The sequence below is a fragment of the Alosa pseudoharengus genome, unplaced genomic scaffold, assembly GCF_046254945.1.
Source record: "Alosa pseudoharengus isolate Yale_2024_CS ecotype anadromous, Long Island Sound unplaced genomic scaffold, YU_APseudo_1.1 YU_APseudo_1.1_scf_14, whole genome shotgun sequence".
NCBI lineage: Eukaryota > Metazoa > Chordata > Actinopteri > Clupeiformes > Clupeidae > Alosa > Alosa pseudoharengus.
In genome coordinates this window covers 39,793,063-39,819,141 of record NW_027468609.1, presented here as the reverse complement: position 1 = coordinate 39,819,141, position 26,079 = coordinate 39,793,063, and the positions used below count along the sequence as shown (strand labels likewise).

Here is a 26,079-nt window from a genome sequence, read left to right as displayed (position 1 = left end):
CTTAACAAAATATGGGAACAAAACATGGGAACTAAACGTGCATTACTAATATAATCAGTGGGAGCCCTGCTTGTTTCCCTGCAACAAGAAGCTTCCATCTGGGGGTGATGGAAGACAGTGACACCCTCAGTGTGTTTGAAATGTCCAGTCGATTGCGCAATTTGGTCTTAGTTGCAGTCATTAGATACGTAGTGGGAAATGGTAGCAACGTTTTCAGTGCTTTTACGGCTATCTCGGGATAGTCTGCTTTGGTTTTGATCCAAAAACCTGCCAGAGAGGTTTCCTTATACACACTCTTAAAACCACCATCATTTGCAATTTCGATCAACTGCTCTTCCTCCTGCGCTGACAAGTTAGGACTATTCGGGATCTTGACAAATGGGTTGCGGACCCACTCATTGGTTTGCCGTGGATCTTTGGAGGATGGGAAGTAACGCTCAAACTCATTTGAAAGCGCAACAAGGTGATCGCGCACCAGCTGCGAGAGAAAGGGCCCTGCCTCAGTCTCTCCCAAAACCCCCACTACTGTTTGGAACATATTAAATACACCCCGGTCCACTCGTCGTCCCCACAAATCAAGCTTGGCTTTAAATGCAGCGACTTTTTCTGCCAGTTTAAAGACAGTCGTCATTCTCCCCTGGAGTGACAGGTTGAGGTCATTAAGCAACCCGAATATGTCACACAGGTAAGCGAGTTTTGACACCCAGTCCTCATCACTAAAATGTGCAGCTGTGACTTTTTTTCTGTAAGAAATCTCTGCAGCGGCTCTCGCAACACTCTGGCCAGTGACCTGCTAAAGATGCTTGTTTTTTGTTGCTCATTCTAGCAGTTTAGCTAACTTCGTGTGACACTACCGTTCGCCAAGAACTGATCAAGTGAAGTGAGCTGACCTGAGGCTGCGCAGCGCTGAAGGCAATATGTAAAAGTGTTGAAGGCGGGACAGACAGACGTAAGAAAATAGACCTTGCAAAATGCAAACATGCGTGCAATCAAACAACTGCATATAGGCCTATGCCATGTAAAAACGTGACATTATTGCGAATTAAATTTAGTTTAGTTTGCATGCATTTTTTTTAAACTCATGTCGTAGGCTACGGCCCAGTTAGGAATGTCCGGCCCGGTGGTTGGGGACCGCTGATATAAGGTATAAGCTAGGTCTATTACACAACATAAATTGTCACTATGTTGGCGACCAAAATAAAATCTCCTACGTCCCACCCTTTGGGAACCAATGCTTTAGACAACATAGGGAACGAAACGGGAGTGGGACGGGATTTGGGAGCCTTTCTCTCGGGATTTTGCAGGACAGGATTTTTTTTTTGGGGGGGGCAGTCACGTGATCTGGATATGACAGGAGTATTTGTGTGGGCTCGGGATGGGACAGGAGTTAAAATTGATTCCCGTGTCACCCTCTAATGTGGGACTGTTTAAAGCTGCAGTTGGCAGATCTGACAGATTGAGGGGACTTAGCCAAAATTTTGAATGTTTACAACTCTCATACCCCTCCCCCACTACCACCGAGCACCCTCTCATCGAGTTTGTGCTTGTCAGTGCGCACCAGCCTGTGATTGACAGTCAGATCTCACACAGCCCTGCTCTGATTGGACCAGAAGAACTGGGAGCTGTGGATTTTTGCAAAACAAAAAGTAGGCTCTAGGTGGAGGTAGAAGTGCGAGTTTTTTTCTAAAACCGGCTGATTTATGTTGTTCTGTCGGTTTCAGTAAATGTGATCAAAAAAATCTTGCTAACTGCAGCTTTAAGTGGATTTAGAATATAACTCCTAATTTGTAGGTATTTAAGGTAGTACTTCAGAAGGGTATTGTAGATTCTTCACAAATGAATCAGAACTATGTCATCAGAACTATGTCATCACATACATCATTAGCTTTACACATATCCATAATTGTGCTAACCCTGCCTGCCCTGGCCCCAAAGCCAGGTTTTTTGTGTGTCTTTAGTTCTGCAATGCTGGCAGGCTATCTGAATTCATGCACATGGCATTTAGCCACTATGTTTAGGTGACTAACACACCCTTGATCCCTTGATTATTGCAGGATATCTGTATGAAAAGCTCTTTTATCTGACTCACCGCTGTGTTCCTGCTTTGCAAGAGTGGTTTGGTGCTCCTCAGGAGTAGCCGGTGGTCTGGGTCCATGATGTAAGGTTCAGAATTGGAGTGCGCTTTCCTCTCTTCATCAGAGTCATAAAATGCATGTGCCATGCTCCCCTCGAATATTGCATCCTTACAACACAGCATACCAACACATATTTGTTCATGTATGTATATACACATCAAAAAGGAACAATTAGCTTTTTCCATTAACTCATTTTCTTTCCCATGCATTGAGTGCCAGGGAATACTAGGTGGCAGTCTCGCCAGGTCTCACTGATCACTTCCCGGAAAGTTTACACAAGTAAGTAACAGGCAACACTTCATATTTCATGAAAGACGTTATATCTCCATTTCTAGAAAAAAAACAGCGATTTTGATTAAAACTAGCCACTGTTTAGCTTGGAATTTCTCAGGAACAGAGGCGTGTAGAAATACACGGTTTGCACCCACCGAGAGCTAAAAAGTCTCGCCTTTTAAACAAGACATTGTATGTGTTCATAGCTATAACACAGAATATGCTGTGGCTGTACAAAAATCAATGATTTGATCAATGATCAACAATGGTCTAGATTGCTGGCACTGCTCTCTCATGCCCACATCCACGCTGAAGTGCCCTTGAGCAAAGCGTGTGTTCACTGTGCTCTGTGTGTTATTTACTCTATACTCTAATTCACGGATGGGATAAATGCAGAGACCAAATTCCTTGTATAGGCAAGTATACTTGGCCTATAAATCTGATTTACATGATTTACGGATATGAGGGACATTTTTATCACAAACACTTTGTTTAAGACTGCATGAATGCTGTTATCTCTAGTGAAACTACAGACATCCAGTGGCATTTAATGACATACAATAACTGCATCAAAAAGAACACGGTGGATAGATAAGAGGGATAGATGGTGGATAGATATGTGTGTGTATGTGTGTCTATACAGTTAAGAAAAAATTATTCATACCCCAGGCAAATATTGATTCAATGTTGATTTTCTCTTGACCAATATGTTTGTTCTGACTAAAACAGCTCTCAAAATGGTTCTTATAATACCTACCAAGCCTCTCCATGTCTCCACAATGATTCTAGACTGCACCTGCACCTTTTTAACAGCAATCTGGTTTTTGAGTCAACAACGATTATTTGCCATCCCTCTGGCCTTGTGTTCACTTTTTTGACGGATTGAGGTCTGGACTATGGCTGGGGCACTCTAAAATGTTGGTATTGTTTAGCTGTATGTTTTGGATCATTGTGTGGTCCAATGCTGCCTATTGGGGCAGGTCTCTCGGTAGACAGCCTGATCTTCTCCTCCAAAATTCTCAATTTGCCCCTTGTTTTAGTGTTACCGTTTACTTTGGGAATATCACCAGATCCCAAATTCCAATGAAACCATGCCCATTTCAATTGTGGGGGTTAGAAAAGTATTCTTTTGGGATGTTTTTTAACCAGGGGGACTTGGTGACCTTCTCAAAGTTAACGGTAACACTAAAGCAAGAGGCTACACTGAGATTCTGGAGGAAAAGATCAGGCAGTGTGCAAAGAGACCTGCCCCAATAGGCATCATTGGACCATTAAACCATACAATGATCCAAAACATACAGCCAAACAAGTCAAGAAATGGTTAACAGAGAACAAGGTCATATTTTAGAGTGGCCCAGCCAGAGTACAGACCTCAATCCATCAAAAAAGTGAGTACAAGTGCCAGAGTGATGGCAAATAATTGTTCCTGCCTCAAAACCCGGATTGCAGCTAAAAAGGTGCGGTCTACAATCATTGTGGAGACATGGAGCGGGGCTTGGTAAGTATTATAAGAACCATTTTGAGAGCTTTGATTGCAAATAAAGAGGTTTTCAGTGATTATTTTAAAAAGGTATGAATAATTGTGGACAAGCCATTTCATAAAAAAAAAAGATAAAAACGCTTATTTTTTTGATTCCATGTTTCTACCACATAATCTTACAACCTATTGGCATGTGGCAGTGTCATTTTCAGTCAGAACAAAAATATTGGTCAAGAGAAAATCAACATTAAATCAATATTTGCCAGGGGTATGAAAAACTTTGTTCTTAACAGTATATAAAATGCGTTCCACAGTCCTATCTCAAAACCCTCATCTCACGACTAGACGTGAAGAAAACGAAAGTAATAAACAAATAAGTGTTAGAACATGTCAATTTACATTACAGAAATAGTAAGCAATTTTAAGCCAATACATCTCTTGTCACATTCAAGTGGTCTGTTCTGTGCGCACACTAAAAAAACCCTACAGTTTTCCTACACAGTCTTGGCTCCATAAAACTGAAAACAAGAAGGTGTGTTCAGAGTAGTGTTATTTTTTGCAGTTGCAGGTGTCTGTTTTACATTATAATCCTATGGAGTAGACCGTGTTTTAAAAAAAGTTCTCAGCTTTTTTTTAAATGCTGTCTCCAGTGTTTTTTTGTTCTGCAGTTCAGAGTGTCTTTATAAAGTTAAAAAAGTTCACATTCTCAGAAAAAAAAAGTGTTCTTCGTGTATGACTAAATGATTAATTGCATTTCCAAAAGAATCGTGATATGATCAAACACAATTTTCTAACCCGAAAGACTAAGATTACACTCTGACCCCACATTGGCTGCTGTGCGTGCAATATCAAACGTCAACAAACCAGCTATAGTTGCCTTCTTCAAAGTGCAGTAGAGAGGTAGGCTACTTTGGTTCTCTTCATTACCTTCATTAATAAATCTCTTCTACACCTTCATATTAGAGTGTGGCTACCCGACCCGACCCCGACGGGACCCAACGGGTCGGGTCGGGTTCGGACAAATATTTAGAAATTATAGTCAGGTTCAGTTCGGGTCCAGTCGTGGGTGACGTTTAAAAAAAAAAAGCTGTTAGCCTATCGGGAGGTTTTAAAACCAAAGAAAACAAAGCAAATTAAGTCTAGGCCTACTATATGAAGGTAGGCCTATTTGCATTGCATACTGTGGTAAAGACATAGGCTACCGGTATAAGGTCGTTTGGTTCAATTGGAGGAGGATTTCCTTGAGTTGCCCTAATTAATGCCGATGCAGCATATGGATCAGTGACAGAAGGACTGTAGTTTCAAAAACTGTTGCAGTTCATTTCAAGACTTTTTGTCAATGGTAAGACTAGAATTCTATTTCAATAGGCTATGCCTATTTGGGCCTCTTGTAATGTGCGCTGTGTGTGACCTGCGTGCGTGCATGCTCATCTGATTCTATAGACAATTATGGTTGACCCCCACCCCCAACTTAGACCATAGCCTACCCAAGGCTTTAGAGAATCACTTGATGTGATACAAATACAAACTTAGGGCATAGTACTTGGTGATTATGCATTGACAATCACCAAAATGTCTCCCTAATACTACCTCTAACTTTGCTGACATCTTACCCCTTTCCATGGGCTAGTGAACTGTGTGCGTGCATAACGTGTCAGCATGTTGATTATGACCACCTGGCCCCATTCCTCCACATCCACCAGCAGGTTGCACAACTTGCGGAAGTTCTTGTGAATCAGGTCAATGCGGTCTGGACACACTTCTTCAAATGCCATCACCACACTGCCTGCCACCAACTGTATATGCAGAGAGAGAAGGATTAGACTGCAGAAATTAATTATGTATCTTAGACAGAAGACTTCCAAACCACTGTTTCTGCAAAACAGATTTCTCTGCTTTGTTTGTCTGGGGGATTTTTTTTTTTATTTACACACAAATGTCTTATATGAAGTGTTCAGATGCAAAAGCCGCCTCCGTCAAAAATAACATGACAATGGTAAGTGAATGTTCTCCACACATGGTATACGTTAATCAAATTACACTTCAAAACCCGCTAAATACCATTCTCTTCTTGGTCTGAAATATTGATTTGTAGGTAAAAACCTATTGGAGACTGCAAAAAAATACTAATCTAAAAGAAAAGTGGTCAGGCGGATTTAAAGGGTTTTATCTGATATATTATACACTACCTTTCAAAAGTTTGGAGTCACTTAGAAATGTCCTTGTTTTCATCATTAATGTTGTAAATGACTGTTGTAGAAAGAAATGGCCGATCTTTAATGCAATATCTACATTGTTCCAATGTTCAAAAGGCACATTCTGTTTACTAATCTGATATCATTTTAAAAGGCTAACTAAGAAAACATTGGAGAACCTTTCGCAATTATGTGAGCTAATGAAGGAAATCAGGAGATCAGTATTAACCCTTAAAGGAGTACCGTCACACCAGTGTGACGGGAATGTTGAGAAATGAACGTTCTAAAGAATATCTGGGTTCATTGAATTCAACATAGAATTTTAGAACCTTCAATTGTTGCGGAACTTAGAACGTTCAAAAACCTACACCTTTAAGGGTTAAAGGATATATTACAGTGGGCATCGCTTTCAAATGGCCATTTCAGTCGCGCATTACGAGACGTGAAGCTGCGTAAAGCTTAAGTACCACTTTCAGCCACTGTGCGTCGCTCTGCCACTGTACATTGCTCTGCCTGCCGCCCCTTCTGAAAAAGCTTGATTTACCTCGATTTAGGCTACTTGGGTATGGCTTAAGGCTTGACTACATGGTGGTAACGAATAGAAATCGAATTTTGCTGTCTACATTATTGTCAGTGTTGGGGTAACGCAACTACGCAAATCAAAACAGTGGTGTGATAATTGAGCCAGTAGAGAAATAACTGTTCAGAATTAATCTGTAGCCTTGGGTAGGCTTCTGCGACGTTTTAAACAGGCTACGCCAGTGGTCCCCAAACTACAGCCCGCGGGCTGGATACGGCCCGCCACCTCATTTTAGGTGGCCCCCCAAAACATGTCCGTGGTATATAGGATCCGGCCCGCACGGGAGTACGACATCGTCAAACTATAACCTCCATAATTTCCCCCATTCATTCTCTATGGCGGGTCTTAACATTACACATGTAATACTCTATTTGTCCACTGGTGGTTGTTTTGGCGCTGTTTCGCGTTTGCCATCGAAAACGGAATGAAATGTATAGTAGGCCTACTGTACCTGCAAACAATGTAAGAGGCCTCTGCTGACTGCATCAGTGCTCAAAGTATTCTAAAAGTTTATCAATTAATTGTTAATAACTACCTAACTTCTATTCAAGTCATAATTCTGGAATTTTCTGGTATAATTATTTATATTTTTTATTCACTTGTTCAAATATTCATACAGAGTTCACAAAGTTCTCATCAGGTGAGTGAAAGTTAGAATGGTGGTCATTTCAGATGTTTCTGCCACCACTTCATAAAACTCATAGTTTGAGAACTTTAAATTTGTAGGATATTGCTTGTTCACAACTTGAGCTGTGTATGCAAAGTTCAGAGTTCAAAATATACTTTTGGGACTCCCTCCTTATAGTTTTGAGAATGCTATTATTAGTATTACATAGAGCTACATTTTACACTGATATGGCAAGATGGCAATATAATTAAGCAATATAGCACGAGTGAGAGTGGGGTTGGTCATGGATATTCCCACGGGTGTTGTTCGGCCGTAGCCACGAGGCCGGAGGCTGAGTGGCGCAGGCAACAACAGCCGTGGGAATATCCATGACCAATCCCACGATCACGAGTGCTATATTGCTTTTATACAACAATTCTACCACAAACTAAATAATCTGAAAACACCCCATTATTGTTTAAACATGTTAATTTCGACATCGTTCTTACGCATCAAAAAACAGTTCCTTTTTCAATAGACAGCGTCTTGGTTGCTAGGTAACCAACATTCCAGACCCCTCGTTACGGGTCTTTGTGGTTTACATGTCTTCTTGAAAGAAATGTTGAAAGTCGGGCTGAAATCACATTCATATAGGTTTGCTGCATGCATGTTACAAGGACACTGGGCCATGTCATGTAAGGGACATGGTACTGCAAAAAAACGGAAACATAGTCTACATTGCAGAACCACTCAACTTTATTAATGTATAGTGAATAAATGTTACACTACTGTGCACAGCCTGACGTGACTATGCTAGCACGTTAGCAGCGGTTAGCTAATTATGCTAACGTTAGTTATCTACAAGTCTCATCCAAGTGACAATTATATACAAAATGCTGGCAATGCTGAGAACAATTAGCATCCTCGTTTATCTTACTTACATTGAGTTGACTGTGTGGCTTAATCCACAGATGTGGTGAAGCACTGTTTCGTTATGGTTTGCTAAGGAGTAACCATAGACTGTAACCCAATGCTTGAAATAGTGGAGAGCTGGGTGTCAAATCTTCGCATTGTATCGCGGAGTGATTTATTATTAGCTGTGCTGAGTCTGAGTTAATATGTCCAGGGATATTCCAACTCATGGAACGTCTCTCGGCCAATCAGAAACAAATAAATAGTTCCATAGAACCCACAGATAACAATGGTATTCAATTGCAATAACCTATACATTAAATGTAGGGCTGGGACAACGCGTCGACGTAATCGATGACGTCGACGCAAAAAATACGTCGACGCAAAATATGAGCGTCGATTCGTCAAGCATAACGTGTGCTGCTAAATATTTGTAATTTTACACCTTGTGTTTTCCATATGTTGACTAATCTGTGGCTGGGCACCACGAAATCAAAACCGGCCACCACACATTGATGTTCTATGTTGTAGGCCTGCTATTTAAATTAAAGATAAGATAACATAATTTCATTGAGCTGCACTTTTTACTCACACAGCCTTTCCTCGCCCCGCCCGCTCTCTCTCTCTCGTAACGAGCCCGCTGCTCCTCCTCTGCATGTGCATTTAGGGACCGTTCGTTATTTATAAACGGGGTCACCGGAGGGATTTTGAGTGCTTCAATCAAAAGTTGCATGACCCTCCCCTGCCTGTAAGAAAATTTTCAACGACCCTCCTGCAGTCTTTTCAAAAAAGACATGACCCTCCCCGGCCAATCTTCGATAGGCCTACCTAGCGCTATATGGAGCGCTATGAAAACTCATCAACTTAAGCAATCGTTCTAAACGAACCCTCTGCTTTCTGATCTTACACATCACACTTCACCAAGATGGTGGCCATTTCTGTAGATTTACTCACTATCATTGTTGTGGAAACACAATAAGCATGGAAACTAAATGCACACTTCCTGCAACTGCATTAGCCTACTTGAAATAATTTACTTCTCTAGTAAGTATTCACATGAAATAAAACAATAAAACATTGAGACCATTCAACAAAGCACACTGGGTAATAACAAATTCAACACATGAACTTGTTGCTATGGACTCGTCTCTAGGCTTCCTCAGTCATTGTAAAGCTGCCGAAGCTGAACATTATCCAAAACTCAATTTCTCAGACGAGCGTCAATTTGGGAGCTTGCTACACTCCTTTCTTCTCAAATGACTTGAAAAGACCGTTTGCACAATTTCACAAATAATCACAGGGACCGAAAAATACCTAACATCCAACTTTTTCCGGGTTTAGGCCTATCATTTTAACTTTTCCCCGCTGTCTTGCCGTTTTAATATTTTCCCGTAGAATATCCCATATTACTGTAATACTCTCATAACATTAGTCCTGCATTCTGGCCTGTCTCTGTGTTGTCCTGTTGTTACCCCTTGCCCTTCCAGAGAAACAGATGTATTCAAATCATCGTTTTGCTTGCTTGAATGCGAAGTGATGTTAACCTACAGTAGGCCTATTTAAGTTAACAACGTGGTTGTTGTGAGAGCACGATTCATTGGCGCTTGCAGTGTTCGGCCGTAGGTCTACGTGCGCACCTGCCAGGCTAAGAGCCAAAGAAATCCCCCTGTATATTCACTCCAAGTTGGCCTACCATAACTTACCAACTCTAGCCTACACTGTAGTCCATAAACTGGCTATTTATATGACCAATGTATTTGTATTCTGTATTCTGCTTTATGAAGCAGAATTATGCACTGCTACTTGGAACGTAACACATTTTTGTTGGCAGGAGAGAGAATGACTGCGATTAACAAATTGCACTTGTTGCTGGTTACCAATAAATACTATATATTTTTTTGCAAACAACAAAAACAGAAAGGATGGAGAGCAAAGCTAGAGATTGGCAGGAACAAGGTCAATTGGTAGAAATGCTTGTCAAAACGTTAGGAGCTGGATGTGTGGATGAATGAAGCACAAGTATGCTTTATAAGCATGCACACTGTTTAAAGTTAGGCTAGGCTACACGGTAAACTACAAGTAAACCAAAGTTAGCTTTTTTAGGGCTGGATAAAGTTGACCAAATGGATATAGGCTGTTAGGCGTGAATAAAGTAGGCTACACTGTTGCTCCAACCCTTCCAACGTTAATGGGGACGGATGTTGACATTTTCCGTATTTTGCGTGAGAAACCCGGGAAATCTCCCTTATTTTCATTGTTCAATATTGACAGAGCTATGGAACGAAAGAGAACGTTATATGGCGACAGAAATCAACAATCAAACAAGCCACTTTGATTTTTTGCTGTTTTCATTCATACAAAAGAAGGGTGACCCCCCCCCTCCTAGACAAAAAAAGTAAGGTGACCCTCCCCTCAACAAAGAATAAAAAGACATGACCCTCCCCTATTTTCCTCCGGTGACCCCGTTTATAAATAACGAACGGTCCTTTAACAAAATATTCACGATTGTTGAAGGATTGTTGTTGCCACATAGAAGCACTGCATAGAACACAGTGGGCTAAATTGCTATTAAATCCGCTTAGCATCGTGACCATGCTGCGCAAATTTGTTCAAAACCGCTGCATTAAAGTTAAAGCTCTGCTAAGGTCTTATCACAACATAGTACATTGAGGAGACGAAACGAAGTTAAGTTACAGTATGCAATCAAGTAGTAGCCCTATCTCAAAGCTAACGTTAGAATACTGTTTGGATGTCAAGTTTAGCATGCTTACTTGCAGCTGCTTGTATTACTCGTGCAGGGCTCATTTTATTGACTCTGTTTGCAAAATCCCGATGGAAATGGAAAAGTGTTTTCCAAGACTCAAAAGTGCTTGTCCAAAGGAGAAGTACGAACTGTTATTTGAACTAACTACGTTATGAATTGCATACACACATCAGCAGCCTTTTAACTGTGTTAATGTTAATTGCAAGGATTCCCACACGAACGTCTTAAAATGACAGGCACTCAATTAGACATACACTAGCCTACTGAACTTTATTGAATGCTACCTCTGACTAAGAATGCATTACTTTGCACTTGTAGTTACTTGCACTTCAGTCTTTTATTTTGGAATCTTAAGAGCAATAAACATATATTGCAATGTTAAAGAATTCATGTTTTTTCATTCAGATATGTAAATAAACATGAATAAGTTGCTATTAGTGAATTAATGGGGAGATAATCGATAATCGAATCGGACTGAAAAAATTAATCGTTAGATTAATCAATGCATCGAAAAAATAATCGCTAGATTAATCGTTTAAAAAATAATCGTTTATCCCAGCCCTAATTAAATGTAATGGAATATTCAACTAAGGTAGACTGCCTTTGTTCACAGCGCTAAGCTATTTATGGTTACTGATATACTCCGAGTCTCTGGCCCTCTCTTAGAGCCAGGCATAGTGAGCTGGCCCTCGGAAGAAAAAGTTTGAGGACCACTGGGCTACGCTATAGAGGCTTAGACAACTATGACCCACGTTTTGGTTTCGTAAATTAATTTGCCCTACTTCTTGACTGCAATGTAGTCAATTGACTGCTTGACATGTCATTTTTATTTTTCTGTACAATAAACAAATACATCTGCTTTATGCCGCAGAATTACATTCATATTTGGAACCTACAGAGTCATCGTTACATTACGTTAGTGTTTCCCAAAACCATAGTAGCAACGAACGTTCGCAACCACTATCGTAAAGTTGTGTAGTTACAACTACACCTCTCGTCCCTGTGGTAGAATGCTAGTAGAAGCATAGTTCCAGGGATCTCCAGCTTGTAGGCCATTAGCAATCTGTTTATTTTATTTTATGAAGCCTACACAGTAGATCACATGCCACATTCTCACTTTCAATAGACAGATGCAATAACCATTGGTCAAGTATTGAGTATAAAGCAATTAAGATAGTACCCTATACAAAAAGTACTTAATACCATCATAAAAATTTGTTAAAACGAATAGCATTTTGCAACTTGACAAAACACTGGATTAAATATCGTAGGCACAGGAGAAAACTTGTACATCCATTGGCCCGTGGGGAGATCACATGCCAGTTGCCTCTCCCTTCAGTGCTATGACTCGTTCGGCTGTGAGCTTGTTTCGCCAAAAAAAAACTCTATTGCAGATATCAATGTGTCTTTGTTCATGGGTTTGGCCTCACAGCAGAGGCTTAGACAACTATGACCCATGTTTTGGTTTCGTAATTTGCCCTACTTATTGACTGCAATGTAGTCAATTGACTGCTTGACAGGTTATTTTTATTTTTCTGTACAATAAACCAATACATCTGCTTTATGCCGCAGAATTACGCACTTGGCCAGCCTATAGAACGGGCACATTTTGGAGAGAATAGAGAATGTACGCACGCAAGAATCTGTAGGCTATTTGTGGCTGGTTACCAGCAAACAATGTTTAATGCATTAGCCTAACTCAAGACGTCAAACATTTTCTAAACAATACAAACAGAAAGGATGCAGCAGGCAGCAAATGTAGAAGAGTAATTTCCAGTGGAAGAACAAAATGCTGAATGAAGCCCAAAGATATGAAGGCAAGTTCTTATGGCAAGTTGTTATTTTTTGAAGACGTAAATGGTTGGGCTATAGGCCTAGTTTGCAAGAAGGAGACATAAAGCGTGAGCATGCCACACTATCCACAGCTGTGGTAGCGGGGGGTAGGAGGATTACTGTTAGCGCAGGATTTATATAAAATTCTTCAACAGAAGGCCTGCCTCGAATGCAGGCTTGCCCAAAAAAAAGGCCTGTGGTTTGCGCAGCCTACAGTAAGTAGGTCTTAGTGAGTTAGGAGTCCTCTAGACTTCTTTTAAGCTGTCTCAGAGGTGGAAATTTGCGTTCGTTGGGGGCAGGGCCGGATTAACAATTCATAGACCCTTGGGAGCAAATGGCTGATGGCCCCCACTGCCCCCCAGCCAACGTGAATCGGTCAGTTAATAGGCCTATATCGTGAAGATTTGTATTGCCATTTAGGGCACGAGCGCATCTGTGAGGCCAAGCCTCACCAAGTAGCCCGTTTGTTTACAACTAACATTACATTTAATTAAACTGCTTATAGGCTATGCCGAAATAGTTTCAACATTTTGAATATCAGTGTCGGGTGAATTAGGAAATGCCTTATGGCTGAAAGCTGCTTGGGATTAACCTGACAATAGCCAGATGAATTTCGCTCCGCCTAGCTCCACTCATCCATCTGGAACCGATCCATTGAAGTGTTGCTTCAGAAGGCTGGGCCTAATCAAAAAATGCTTGCATATGATTGAATAAGCCACTTGTCCGTCATCTATTGACGTGCTACTTCAACCACTCACATCGAAGCCAACCCGTGACGCTGATAACAATCTCACAGTCGCTTCTACGCTATGTCACATCTATGAAACTCCCGCCCTGCGTCCTGATTGGCTGAACCATAAAGTCGATGCAGAAATCACTCTCAATGGAAGAGGTCCCAGATGGATGTGAGTGAAGCTAGGCGGAGCTAAGCGGAACGACATTCATCTGGCTATTGTCAGGTTAGCTTGGGATCCCCCCTGTCAAGCAATAACCATACAAAAAGTTAAAAACAGATGACATGATGTGCGTCACTGACATAATACGCAAATAATACAGCCTAGATATTCCAATATATTCGAATACATGTGTTTATTTTAGAGGGGATATTCGAACGTCATTTTTGAGCGAATTTGACAGCCCTACTATAGGCTACGCCAATCGTCTATTAACACCTTCCACCTAACCCTGGTGAGTGGGGGTCGCTATAATGCGTGTGAAATAGCACCATTGAGTAGCCTATGTGAAATAGCCTTAAAATCGTTCCGGTGTTGTGTGCCTTCTGGTTTCTCCACCTACTGGTTTCCTTGCGTGTGCATGCGCTGCAGCAGTTGTCAGACATTCACAAACAAGATGGTTTAGGCCAGGGGTCGGCAACCTTTTTTGCCTGGAGAGCCACTTTTACCATTTTTTTTTTTTTTTATCTCAGAAGAGCCACATAAAGACTGTTACAAGAAAAAGTTTGGATATTTAACGTACAGTTACTTTAATTTAACAGAGGATTTTTTAATACATTTTCTACTAGTTTTAAAAGTAATGTGCAAGTAACTTGAAATGTAAAGTAGAATGACAGAAGTATAGGCCTTAGGCTTCCCATGTAGGCTAAACACCACCCCCTATTTTCCCAGTGTCCTTTGGTGTGCAAAGTAACATCATAGTTCACAACACTCAACTTTAATTTACATGTCATTGGTGAAATTGAACATTAGGCCTACCAGAGATTAGATTTGGTGATGGCCTTGGAGTCTGGCTGGCTCGTACGTGAGGTTAAGTTTCATGCAAGAATTGAGGCTGTCATCATTTAAGGGCAACTCCACGCAAAACTGTCATATATCCATAACGCCAACTAAATAGCCTACCATAGCATTGTGTGGACGTTATGGATGTGACAATTTTGCGCGGAATTGCCCTTAAAAGTGAGCGCAGGTTTGTCTTTATATTTTTCATATGTGAGAAAGATTTCTCACATGCAAGTGGAATAGGGTTAACACAGAAATACTAACTTGTTGCAGTATGCGATATATAACGGGCAGTTATATATCAGTAGAATCAGTCTTCGGATGGAAACTTTCCCATTTCAGCCCGCTTGTGTTCGCGCTCGCAATCTGTGGTCGCTGACGTTTCCTTTTTGACATTTTCCTTATCTAGCCTACAGCAAGCGCACACATCAACAATAACAATTAAAGTAAGTGTTCTTGTTGACTGAAATGGAGGGAAATCGGTGATTTTATTTGCTATTGACATGGCAACGAACCACGAATGTAACAATATTGTGCAGGCTACGGTTACGGAAGTCAAGGAAGATGGGAAGTTATATAAATTACTCAGATAGACCTACAAACTAAAATAAAATACATTTTAATTAAATAGGCCTACTCATTATTATTTTCAAAAGCTGAGCCGCATCAGAGGGATCAAAGAGCCGCATGCGGCTCCGGGGCCGCAGGCTACATTACAGCCACTGACAAAAGACATGTAAAAAAATATGTTTTGAAAACTAGCATTAAACTGGATTCGATCCCGCAAAAGCAACACACGCATGACTCTCTCCATCCTGATTCCCTACTCTTTGAGCCAACTAATATGTTACGCGAATCAATTAAAGATTGTAGGCTACCATTAATTAATAACGTAGGCAACACCCAGGTAACATGTTGTCCAGGCTATCTGAAACAAGGGGTAGCCTCTCATCTACAACAACTGGTTACCTTGGGCTGCTACAGTCGTCAGTGCACTGTGCACAGTAGGCCTATGCTACTCTTTGTGGTTGATCAACTAAAAATAAAAGATGTATTTGGTGATGACATTATTGTAGGCCTAGTAGACCTAAATTCTGAGAAATTAAATGGTACGAGAAACGATCTACATAGCGCACCAGCCCGCGATGTCTTCAAGGGTTGAATGAAGGGAGTTTGCAAAAATGAGTGTATTTTTCAAGTCAATAAACATTCTTAATTTTCGAATGTCTTTGTCAGGGAACATCTGACTTTTAAAAACCATAGGCCTGGTAGTCGCTCAGACAAGGAGTTATAAGATAAAGGCAATACCATTTGTGTCACCTAATGCAGTTCAGTGAATTAGCAAGATACCACCAGAAGCCAACAATCATAAAGCACCTGTGTGCGCGCGCGCGCTCTCTCCCCTGCGCATGAAGCTGTCTGCGTGTTGTAGGCTAGATTTGAGTTCTTTCTATCTGCTTTACTTTTGTGAGTTGCGACCACCTAGGCTATGTTATAGACGTTCTACGAGGTAGTGTTTAGCTGTGTCACAAAACAATAAGCTTTGTCAGACTACTTTTAAAATGATATTCAGGCCTATATAAATTTTAAACATTCGGGGCTGAAGACCCGACAAAGCCTTGCGTCAATTCTTCAGGTGGGAAGTGTCAGGAATTTTCATACGAGAGACGCTCTCATTGGTGGTTAGTATATGGAGTAGGCAATTGACAGCAACATATCCAATCACATTATGAGAGATGCTGAATTTAACATAAACTGCGATGTTTGATTTTAAATTAATGTAAATTTAGCCGGGACTGTAAGCTGGCACACGTGGGTGCTAGATGTTTTCAGTGGGTGCCCGAGAGACGGAGCACCCACGGTATCGGCGCCTATGACAAGCGTATCTCGCGGTTGCATACATTACAAACAAACATGCAATGTGAACGTCTGGGATTGGGGAGAGCACTAAATGTTCTTCTGAATAAGCACGAAGTCAAGCCTTTAAATGAAAAACACTCTTTAATAATCAAAAAAATAAACGCTAATGAAGTAAACTTGTGACCATCAAAAATCGTTTATCGCCTGTAACTCCGTGATAACAGGACGTAACAGGAAGGCATTTGGCTGAGCAACGGAGGTTAATATGCTCTATATTTTCTCCAAATGATGTCTGTCTATCATCGTTGCACTCGGAGGAAACCAGAATGTTTAATTTGTCCTGCGTTTCTTCTACGGCTGCAAATGGGATTCACTCGCCGTTAACCAAATATTTCTTTATTAGGGCAAGGCAGTGCAGGCATATTTCTGGCTATTAAATTATTTCTAAACCAGTCTGCTAAAGTCTGTAGTGAAGTCTGTGTAGGGTTTTCCAGCTCCATTTCTTTTTACGAGACACCCTGCTCACTTGAGACCTCTGCCGGTTGTTGCAGCGTCGTTGCAGCGTCACTGGAAAAATACAAATTAAAGTCGCGTGATGCCGCGTTATCCCGCGCGCGGACCGCGAGGGAAGCTGGCCAAGTCGAAGCACTGCCCACTGTAAGTAAGGGATAATGCCCGACGAGGTGTCCATTATCAGAAATAAATGGACGTCGCGGAGACGTGCTTCCGCGAAGTCCATTTATTTCTGATAATGGACGCATCGAAGGGCATTATCCCGTTTATACCATGGTGACTTATGAAATAAATAAATATGAAATCAATTATTAATGCTAAATGAGTTTTAACTTGTTAGTTTTTTTAGCCGTTTACAGTTGATTCCATTGTTGTGAAACCTGCCTCCAGGCTCAACCGTCGTCCTACTATCGTTGTTATAGTTACCATTCATAAGCATTGACATGGAACGGCGATTAAACTTTTTTTTACCAGATCTACTTCATAGGTGTAGTATATCACTTTTTAAACGACACCCCTTTCAACCTAGACCATGGTATAATAGAATATAATGCAGGTAAGAGAACAATTGGTCTGCTATCTTGGCTTAATGTCAAAATACGGTCCATTCAGCTTACTAAATTCAAATGAAAGTCAATAACAGTTACGGTATTCAGCAGACTAATTTACCAGCTGCCACGGGAGACCAGATCCATTTCAAACCATATGGAACGGTGTTTGTGGTTGTGGGGTGCGCGTGTGTGGCATTTCTATTGATGTAATGCCAATGTGATTTGTAATCAGAGAGCTGTTGTCAGCTGTAGACCAGTGTGTGTGTTTGGACACACCTTCTCATTTCAATGCGTTTTCTTTATTTTCATGACTATTTACTAGGGCTGTCAATCGATTAAAAAAATTAATCGAATTAATTACATACTCTGTGATTAATTAATCTAAATTAATCGCATATATAACTTTTGCTGTGAAAGTATTTTAAATATTTAAATTCAAATGAATCATTGAATAATCAGCATTAGTGACATTTAAGTTCAAAAACTTTTTTATTATTATTTTCACTGTTCAAATAATGGCCATAATAATCTATGATATGACCTAATATGCTGAGGAAATAAATTCAATAGTGCTTCGGGAAGAAGTTTTTTTCACATACAAGGCATTTCAGGCCACAGATATAACCTAGGGGACACAATGAAAATAAATGAACACTCCCCTCAATGTCAACACTATTTCTTTGCATTGATGTGCGACTTTAGAGTTGAATAACTCTGGTGATATGCAAATTCCTTGCTGCAGACATTGCAGAGGACTTCATTTTAATCAATACTTTATTTTTATCAACACCATCAAGCTGTTTTTTAAAAGTAATGTTCCAATCAATGGTCTAAGCAGCATATTTTCTTCTCTCTCCTTCATTTTACAGTCTAATGGTTACTGCTAGAACCAGGGGGTCAAGAGCGTGCAGATTAGCTTCGGCATGTTAGTATACGCCATTTTCAAATATGGTGGGGCACGAGCGCTCATGCGCGTACATGTTGGTGAGCGGGTACCTATCCGGCGGCTACAGCCAAACGTTATTCAGTGCGTATTTCTTGAGGATCCTATGAGAAGACGTGCATATTATGGTTGTTTATCCATCATGTGACAAATAAACAAATAAAGAAAATTGTATTGATCTTGTTTCGTTGTTGTTTGTCCCGAACAAACATAGCCTAAACATGATTAAAGACAATAAATTACAACAACAAAAAAAACAGCGGCATAAAGACCTTGTCTCGTTACACCATGGGTCTCCAACACGTTGCTCTCAACCTATAGCCGCCCCCTTTGGAGCTTGTCAGAGGCTGAAGCACTAGGCTACTACATTTGAACACAATTATTGCCGCGAAAAATTTAATAAAAAGTAAACCATGCATAATTTAAAAAAAAAATTAGTTATCATCAAATACCCAAATAGATTTAAATGCCCATCAGTCTCAACATTTAACTATATAATAAAAGTCAAAAAGTAAATTAAATCCCATACCAAAACCGAAAATCGTCTGCGTTTGATAGCCTGGTATGCCGCTCCAAACAAAACGCATGTCTCACAATAACGTACAATGTAAGAAATAAAGTTCTGCCTTGAATAAGCCTACCTCAAATAAATAGTACTTGTGCTTTGCAGCCTAAGTAAATAGCAGACCCTGGACATAATTTAGGATTTACGGAAAGTATGCAATCATACGATGTTGGACGCCTGGCGATGCTCTGGCCGTCTACTGTGCCTCTGACACCGCTGCCTCATTTGGATGGTAAGGTGAGCGCGAAGATTGGATGTTGTGGATGCGTAAGTAAACAGTTTTTTTGCTGAGTCCGCAGACAACCTTCTCTTTAACCGTTTCTTTACCATCTGCGGTGTACAACTCAAAGTAAAGACACCACATTTTAGATGAGTTGGGGACGTAATTGTCCGGTCAGGCTGACCGTACTAATCATAGACTGTAAACAAACTAATCATAGACTGTAAAAATGTGCTACACTTGGCACTAAAAAACGAATAGTTTATTTATAGGTCGACGTCATGTTTGAATGCATATTTGCAGCAGGACAGCAGGCAGACCGCTCTTAGTTAGAGCCGCTGTATTATCCAATGAAATTAAGTTGCGCTTCAGGGCGACTCCACGCACGTTCCCGAGCAACTTTTTCTTCTTCTTGTTATGAAGCAAGGACTTTATGTGCATTATCGCCACCCTCTTACTGGAGGACGACTCTCTTTTTACAGAATATCCAATAAAAATCGACGTTGGTCCATGCGTCATTTCCAGCTTTGTACAGTGTTTCCCACAGAATTGGATTCAATTTGTGGCGGTAGCAGACTTTGACAACGGGGGGGGGGCTGTCAGAATAACTGATTAATTTCAATTAATTAATTTGAGAAAAACTAACTGATTAAAAAAAATAGTGCAGATTAATCGATTCCGTATGACCATGGAGGTATTATATATAACTGGAGGCTAGGCTAGTAAATCCGGCCATTTCATAGTCAACGCCATCTTGAACACTGGGGTTCGGATCCAGCGCCAGTCGGCTCTGACCATGCGCCAAGTTACAACAGTGTTTCCCATACATTGACTAATCTGTGGCGGGGTGCCACAAAATAAATATCGGCCGCCACAGATGAATATTCTATGTTTAATTTAATTTAATTTAATTTAAATTAAATATAAGGTCAAATCCTTGCATTGCCATTGAGCTGCGCTTTTTACGCACGCAGCCTTTCGTTGCCCCGCCCCGCTCTCTCTCGTAGCCCGCTGCCACTCCTCTGCATGTGCATTTAACAAAATATTCACGATTGTTGAAGGATTGTTGTTGCCACATAGAAGCATTGCATATAAGACGTCTGGCTAAATTGCTATTAAATCCGCTTAGCATCGTGACCATGCTGCGCAAATTTGTTCAAAACTGCTGCATTGAAGTGAACTCTGCTAAGGTCTTATCACAACATAGTAGGCTACATTGAAGAGACTAAACTAAGTTAAGTTATGAAATCAAGCAGTATCTCAAAGTCAAAATGTCAAAATACTGTTTGGATGTCGAATTTAGCATGCTTAGCCTACTTACAGCTGCTTGTCAATTTTGTTGAAGGGCTCATTTTATTGAGTCTGACACTGAATGTTTGCAAAATCCCGATGTAAATGGAAAAGTGTTTTCCAAAATTCAAAAGTGCTTGTCCCAAGGAGAAGTACGAACCTTTATTTTAACTATGTAGAAAACGTTATGAATTGCATCCACACATCAGCAGCCTTTCAACTGTGTTACAATTGCAAGGGTTCCCTCAAATGTCTTAAAAAGTGACAGGCACTCAATTAAACCTATACACTACCAAGACGATCTTAATACCCCCCCCCCCCCCCCCCCGCTGTCAAAGTCTGCTACCGCCACAAATTGAATCCAATTCTGTGGGAAACACTGTACAAAGCTGGAAATGACGCATGGACCAACGTCGATTGTTATTGGATATTCTGTAAAAAGAGAGTCGTCCTCCAGTAAGAGGGTGGCGATAATGCACATAAAGTCCTTTCTTCATAACAAGAAGAAGAAAAAGTTGCTTGGGAACGTGCATGGAGTCCAAGTGGAGTCGCCCTGAAGCGCAACTTAATTTCATTGGATAATACAGCGGCTCTAACTAAGAGCGGTCTGCCTGCTGTCCTGCTGCAAATATGCATTCGAACATGACGTCGACCTATAAATAAACTATTCGTTTTTTAGTGCCAAGTGTAGCGCATTTTTACAGTCTATGATTAGTTTGTTTTTTATTTTATTGTTTGCCATCTCATAGCGGTTGCTCTAAACGTATTCTAACGTTGGCCCATGACCAAATCAAGCCAATAATAGCCAGTAGCCACAATAATGACTGGAGCCAGAGCCCTCAATAGCCACCCTGTTTTGAAAATATTATTGAAGATATTCAATATTATTGAAGATAGTATTGAAGATAACGCACAAACTATTGGCCTGTACTGTGTGTGTGTGTGTGTGTATTATATATATATTTTCAGCACTACTGCAAAATTCTCACAAAATTCTCACACTAACATTGCTGAAGCATACAAAGCCATTCTCCTCCCCCACCTAGGACATTCTGTTCTGGGGCCGTATTCACAAAGCCTTTTATCTTACCACTAGGAGTACTCCTAAATCGCACTAAAAGATTTTAGCTAGGAGTTTTCTCTTAAAAGTTATTCACAAAGCCTTTCAGACCTACTCTTAGTAAGGAAAAATTACAACTCCTAAACTAAGAGTGAGTCTTCGTTGCTATGGATGACGTCATTACTCATGCACGAGCTTGACTGAAGTGACCACCTTGATTGGCTGATGATTGTAACGCTGGAATGATTCCAAACACCTCCCTTACGATGATGAGTGACAGGTGACAGGTCTGAGAATGCGTGCGCTACAAGTAGTGCGAAGGACGGAAAATGATGAATAACTGAATAAAAAGGCCTAGCCTAAATGAATAAAGATTAAGGCAAAACAAATAGCCTAGTAGCCTAATGAAACATAGGCCTACGGATTGATGCAGTATCTTTGCAACATTATTAAATTAATCTGTCACCATATGCCTATGTTTGCAAAGAGGAGAACATTTTAATTGGATTCACAATGAAACGTTACATTTAATTTACATGTTGACAATGAGTCGTTTTGGTTGTTGTTGGTGGCATTATTGCATCCCTTTGATGCCTACAATGCAAAATTGTTCCCTCGCGATTGGAAGCTCCTGTTGCCGCATACGCATTTCAAATCATCGCAACGTGAAATGCCGCAAAAAGCTGTTTGTGAATAGGTCTTAGTGAGTTAGGAGTCCTCTTGACTTCTTTTAAGCTGTCCCAGACTTAGGTGCTACTTTTAGGTCTAAAATGCTTTGTGAATTACTTTTAGTGAAAAAAATTAGGAGTCCTAAAGTTAGGAGTGACACGCCCATTATTTTTAGGAGTTGCTCCTAAATTCGCCACTTAGGAGCTACTTTTAGCCTTAAAATTATTTGTGAATACGGCCCCTGATCACCACTCACTCTTCTACTGCCCAAGTATTCAGCACTCATCAAACGTGTGAAACAGGACAGTCATGTGTGATAGTGAGGACAGTCAAAGGGGCCATTTACACAAAACCGCCAGGTGAATTTTCTCTTACCGCTTTCACATCTTTAACAACACCGGCTAAATGTGCTGTAGTGCATATGCCAGACCAGTCGATGGTGCCGCTGTGCAGAAGCTTCACGATAATTTTGTTTGAATCGCGTAGAAGAAAACATTGTTGAAACAGTTTGTTAAGCCAGAGAATGTCTAATAAGGGCTCTGGTTAAGCAGTCGCATGAAATAAGGAGACTAGACAATTCGGTTTTCAATTCAACTGTTAAAATAATAAAGTTCATTTTCAAGGTATGTGACTGCTATGTGAAATTTCAAACGCTTAGCCTACGCATTGCATTAGGTCTGAGGCCCACTGGAGAAAACACTAACATGCAGTAAGCTAATGTGTGCTTCTAACCTAGCCACTTAAGGCTGATAGGCTACATTGTGCACATAAATCATGACAGGGGAAAGAAAAACATTTTAATATGATAAATAAATGGTTTGGTTTGTTTTGACAAGCAGCATGTCAGGTCGAGTGCCATGGCTGAGTTGAGAGGTGGGGCTGTCGTCATAAAGTTGCCTGCTTCGCACCTACAGGCGTCTACACGGCGAAAGTTAGCCGGCGGTTTCAAAAATTCCCACTTCGGAAGCCGGTTTCAAAAGCTATCGGTTTCAGTCTCCTAAACTGCCGGCGTCATGTACACGCAAGGCGTAACCGTTAACAAAACCTCACCGGTTTCACAAAAACCGGCGTTGTGTAAACGGTAAAAGTGTGGACAGAGGGAGCTGACTTAACACTTCAGCAGCGTTTCGAAAACACTGACTGGAGAGTGTTTGCAACTCCCATACGGACATTGATTCATATGCCTCCTGCGTTCATGCTTTGCCACACGCATCGGACACCCGACACATGTGGCAAGGGATCCAGGCCATCACATATTACAAAACTACTAACTCCACCCCCGTCACCGACACCTCCTTGCCTGATGAGCTGAACCACTTCTATGGCCGCTTTGATAGGGACAACAAGGAGGTGGCCATCAAGGCTGTGGTCCCAGATCACCAGCCACTCACACACTCCACCACTGATGTATGTGCGGCACTGAGCAGGACTAATGCACGTAAGGCTGCTGGTCCTGATGGTATCCCCGGACTCGTACATATCTGTATTTTATTTTAAGTAAAAAATCGTAGCGGTGTACTTTGATGTGAAAATGTGTGGTTGCTACACAAAATGCGTACAGGTTGGCAGGTCTGCTGCTCTTCAAATGATGGATAAAATGTGATGCTTGCTATTAGCTAGCCTTGAAAATCCAAACTCAATTCATGAAGTGAATAGAGTCTGGTCACTCATGATTGAGATTTGTTTACAAGCCAGCATGATGATGGGCTATAACTTTGAATACATTGGTCCAGCTAACTAATCACATTTATAATTCCTAATGTTACTTCCTACCTTGCCTTAACTTTACAAACTGACAATAAACAGTATCAGCAGTCAGCAAACAATATAAATGGGCCTACCTTGGCTGTAAATAATTGTTTTGTGCATTTTCCAACTTCTTTTTGTTTTTTTGTTTGCAGACATTGTTATTACCATTTATCAAAATCAGTTTTGATTTAGCCATCCCCTCTCGTCGCTGATTGCCCTTTTTTTTTTTTCCCCTGAGAGAAACGTTAGTGAACTATCGTGTTCTAGACCAGTGGTTCTTAAACTTTTTGTCTGGCAACCCCCCAAAAAACATTGGCCAAGTCTCGTGACACCCCTCGAAACGCAAAATGTGTTTTTTTTACTTTTGAAAGTGTTGGGAGGCAGAAATTGTATTCATAGGTAGGCTATGTCAACACATTTGACACTGTTTGTCAATGGCACACATATTGTCAATGGCAGCCTATTATTTTCCAAAGGATAAGCATTCATCCAATGTATAACTGGTGCTCCTGTGCTGAAAACTGTACTGTCACTGGTAAGCTTAGGCTACAGCATCTTCAAGAGGCAGAGGTCTGAGTTTCCGTAAACAGAACATCCACTTTCAAAGGAACATTATGGAAACACTGTGAATTTGAAGCCTACATCTAGGGCTACTCAATATCCCAGGTATTAAACTTGTTGGTTTAATTTAGAAAAAAATCTAAATCAATTTGTGACCCCTCCCATATTTTGATATGGGCGTCCCCCAGTGACCCCCAGTTTAAGAACCACTATTCTAGACTAACATCTCCTTGAAAGGAGATCTAGGTGGGCGGTGCCAGGCTAGATATTAGTACCTCCTCTAGAAATGTCAGTAGAGCATGTCTTAAAACAGCATACCGCATATCTTTTTCCGACAGAGTGAAATATTCCCACACAGCCGTCATTTTCTTTCACTTTCTACCAACTATTGGAATTATTCAAGAACCAGATAAACTGTTGTCTGTGTCAGTTTGTGCTGAACACAACATTAAGCTAGTGCAATTGATGCAACAACAGATAAACATCGGCTTCTGCCATCGACAAATGTTCAATTATTTTACCGCTGGCCAATAGCAGTAAAAAACACAAATATAGGCTGATACCAAAGTTAGGCCGATATATCGGTACATTCCTACTGCTTAGTTAATGGTGTGCCCATGTTCACTGTAAACTACGGGGTCTCAGGGCTCGCTGCTTTGATGATGTACCTGCCAATGCCCACACACTAGCTGGCATCCACCCAAATCCCCACCCCCTGGTCAGCTACCACCAAAAATATAATCTCATTCTATGGAAAACACTGGTAATACTTACTGTGCTTTTGTCTCTCAGAAGTTTCTCAATTACATCAATCAGGTGCTCCTTCTGGTCAGGGTCCAAACTGATGAGTGAGGGAGAAGATTGTAACAAACGAAAATATATATTGAGGGCAATGTAATGCAATTTACACTACATGCAACTACGTAAAATGAACAGAGGTGTGTACTGGCACTTTCAATCTTTAAAATGGCAATGTGTGCACCTGTAAAGCTTCTGGATGGCATGGGCAGCTGTCTTCCTGACATAAGGAGAGAGGTCAGTGGCTGCCTCCTTTATAGCAAGCATCATAATTGGCACAATGATGGGCACACGGACACTGGAGAGCACTCTCAAAGCACTTGCTCTGATTAGTTGGTTGGAGTCCTGATGACAAACAAAGTCAACAAATAAATATCCAATACACACAAAACACATTTACAATGTGTAATTTCAGGCCACCTCACTTGCAGGTCTCAGCATGATCACCATTTCTCCCAAAAATAAAATCTTGTAACTATAACCAAATATTATACATTTGCAACAGGGTTTCCTATGCATAGTTTGCTTGAGTGGGCCATCCAGGTATACTGACAGCCACCAAAGTAGATTTAGTAATCCATTTCAGCATTTTTAATAGTACATGTGCCCAGCTAAGTCTGGAAGAAGGGGGAGGGCGCACTCAGTGTGTGCGAGAGAGAATGGGTGCACATGTGCAATCAAGACCTATTTTGTGTTCAATGTGAAGTATTTATCCTGTAGATGATGTCTGGTCCTGTATCTTGTTTGAATATATATCAATATATCGTATCAATATGCCTCCCAGC

The 26,079-nt window shown here is 40.8% G+C and overlaps 1 protein-coding gene across 1 annotated transcript in view; it reads right to left on the bottom strand.

Annotated features, from left to right (window-relative positions):
- ap3b1a (adaptor related protein complex 3 subunit beta 1a) overlaps positions 1-26,079 on the bottom strand; it is a 231,454-nt gene that overhangs the window by 141,587 nt on the left and 63,788 nt on the right. The window contains exons 5-8 of the mRNA XM_076284918.1: positions 25,479-25,639; positions 25,271-25,337; positions 5,502-5,684; positions 2,090-2,242 (exon numbers count right to left, since the gene is read on the bottom strand). Coding sequence (XP_076141033.1) covers positions 2,090-2,242; positions 5,502-5,684; positions 25,271-25,337; positions 25,479-25,639 — 564 coding nt within the window. The remainder of the gene's footprint in view (positions 1-2,089; positions 2,243-5,501; positions 5,685-25,270; positions 25,338-25,478; positions 25,640-26,079) is intronic.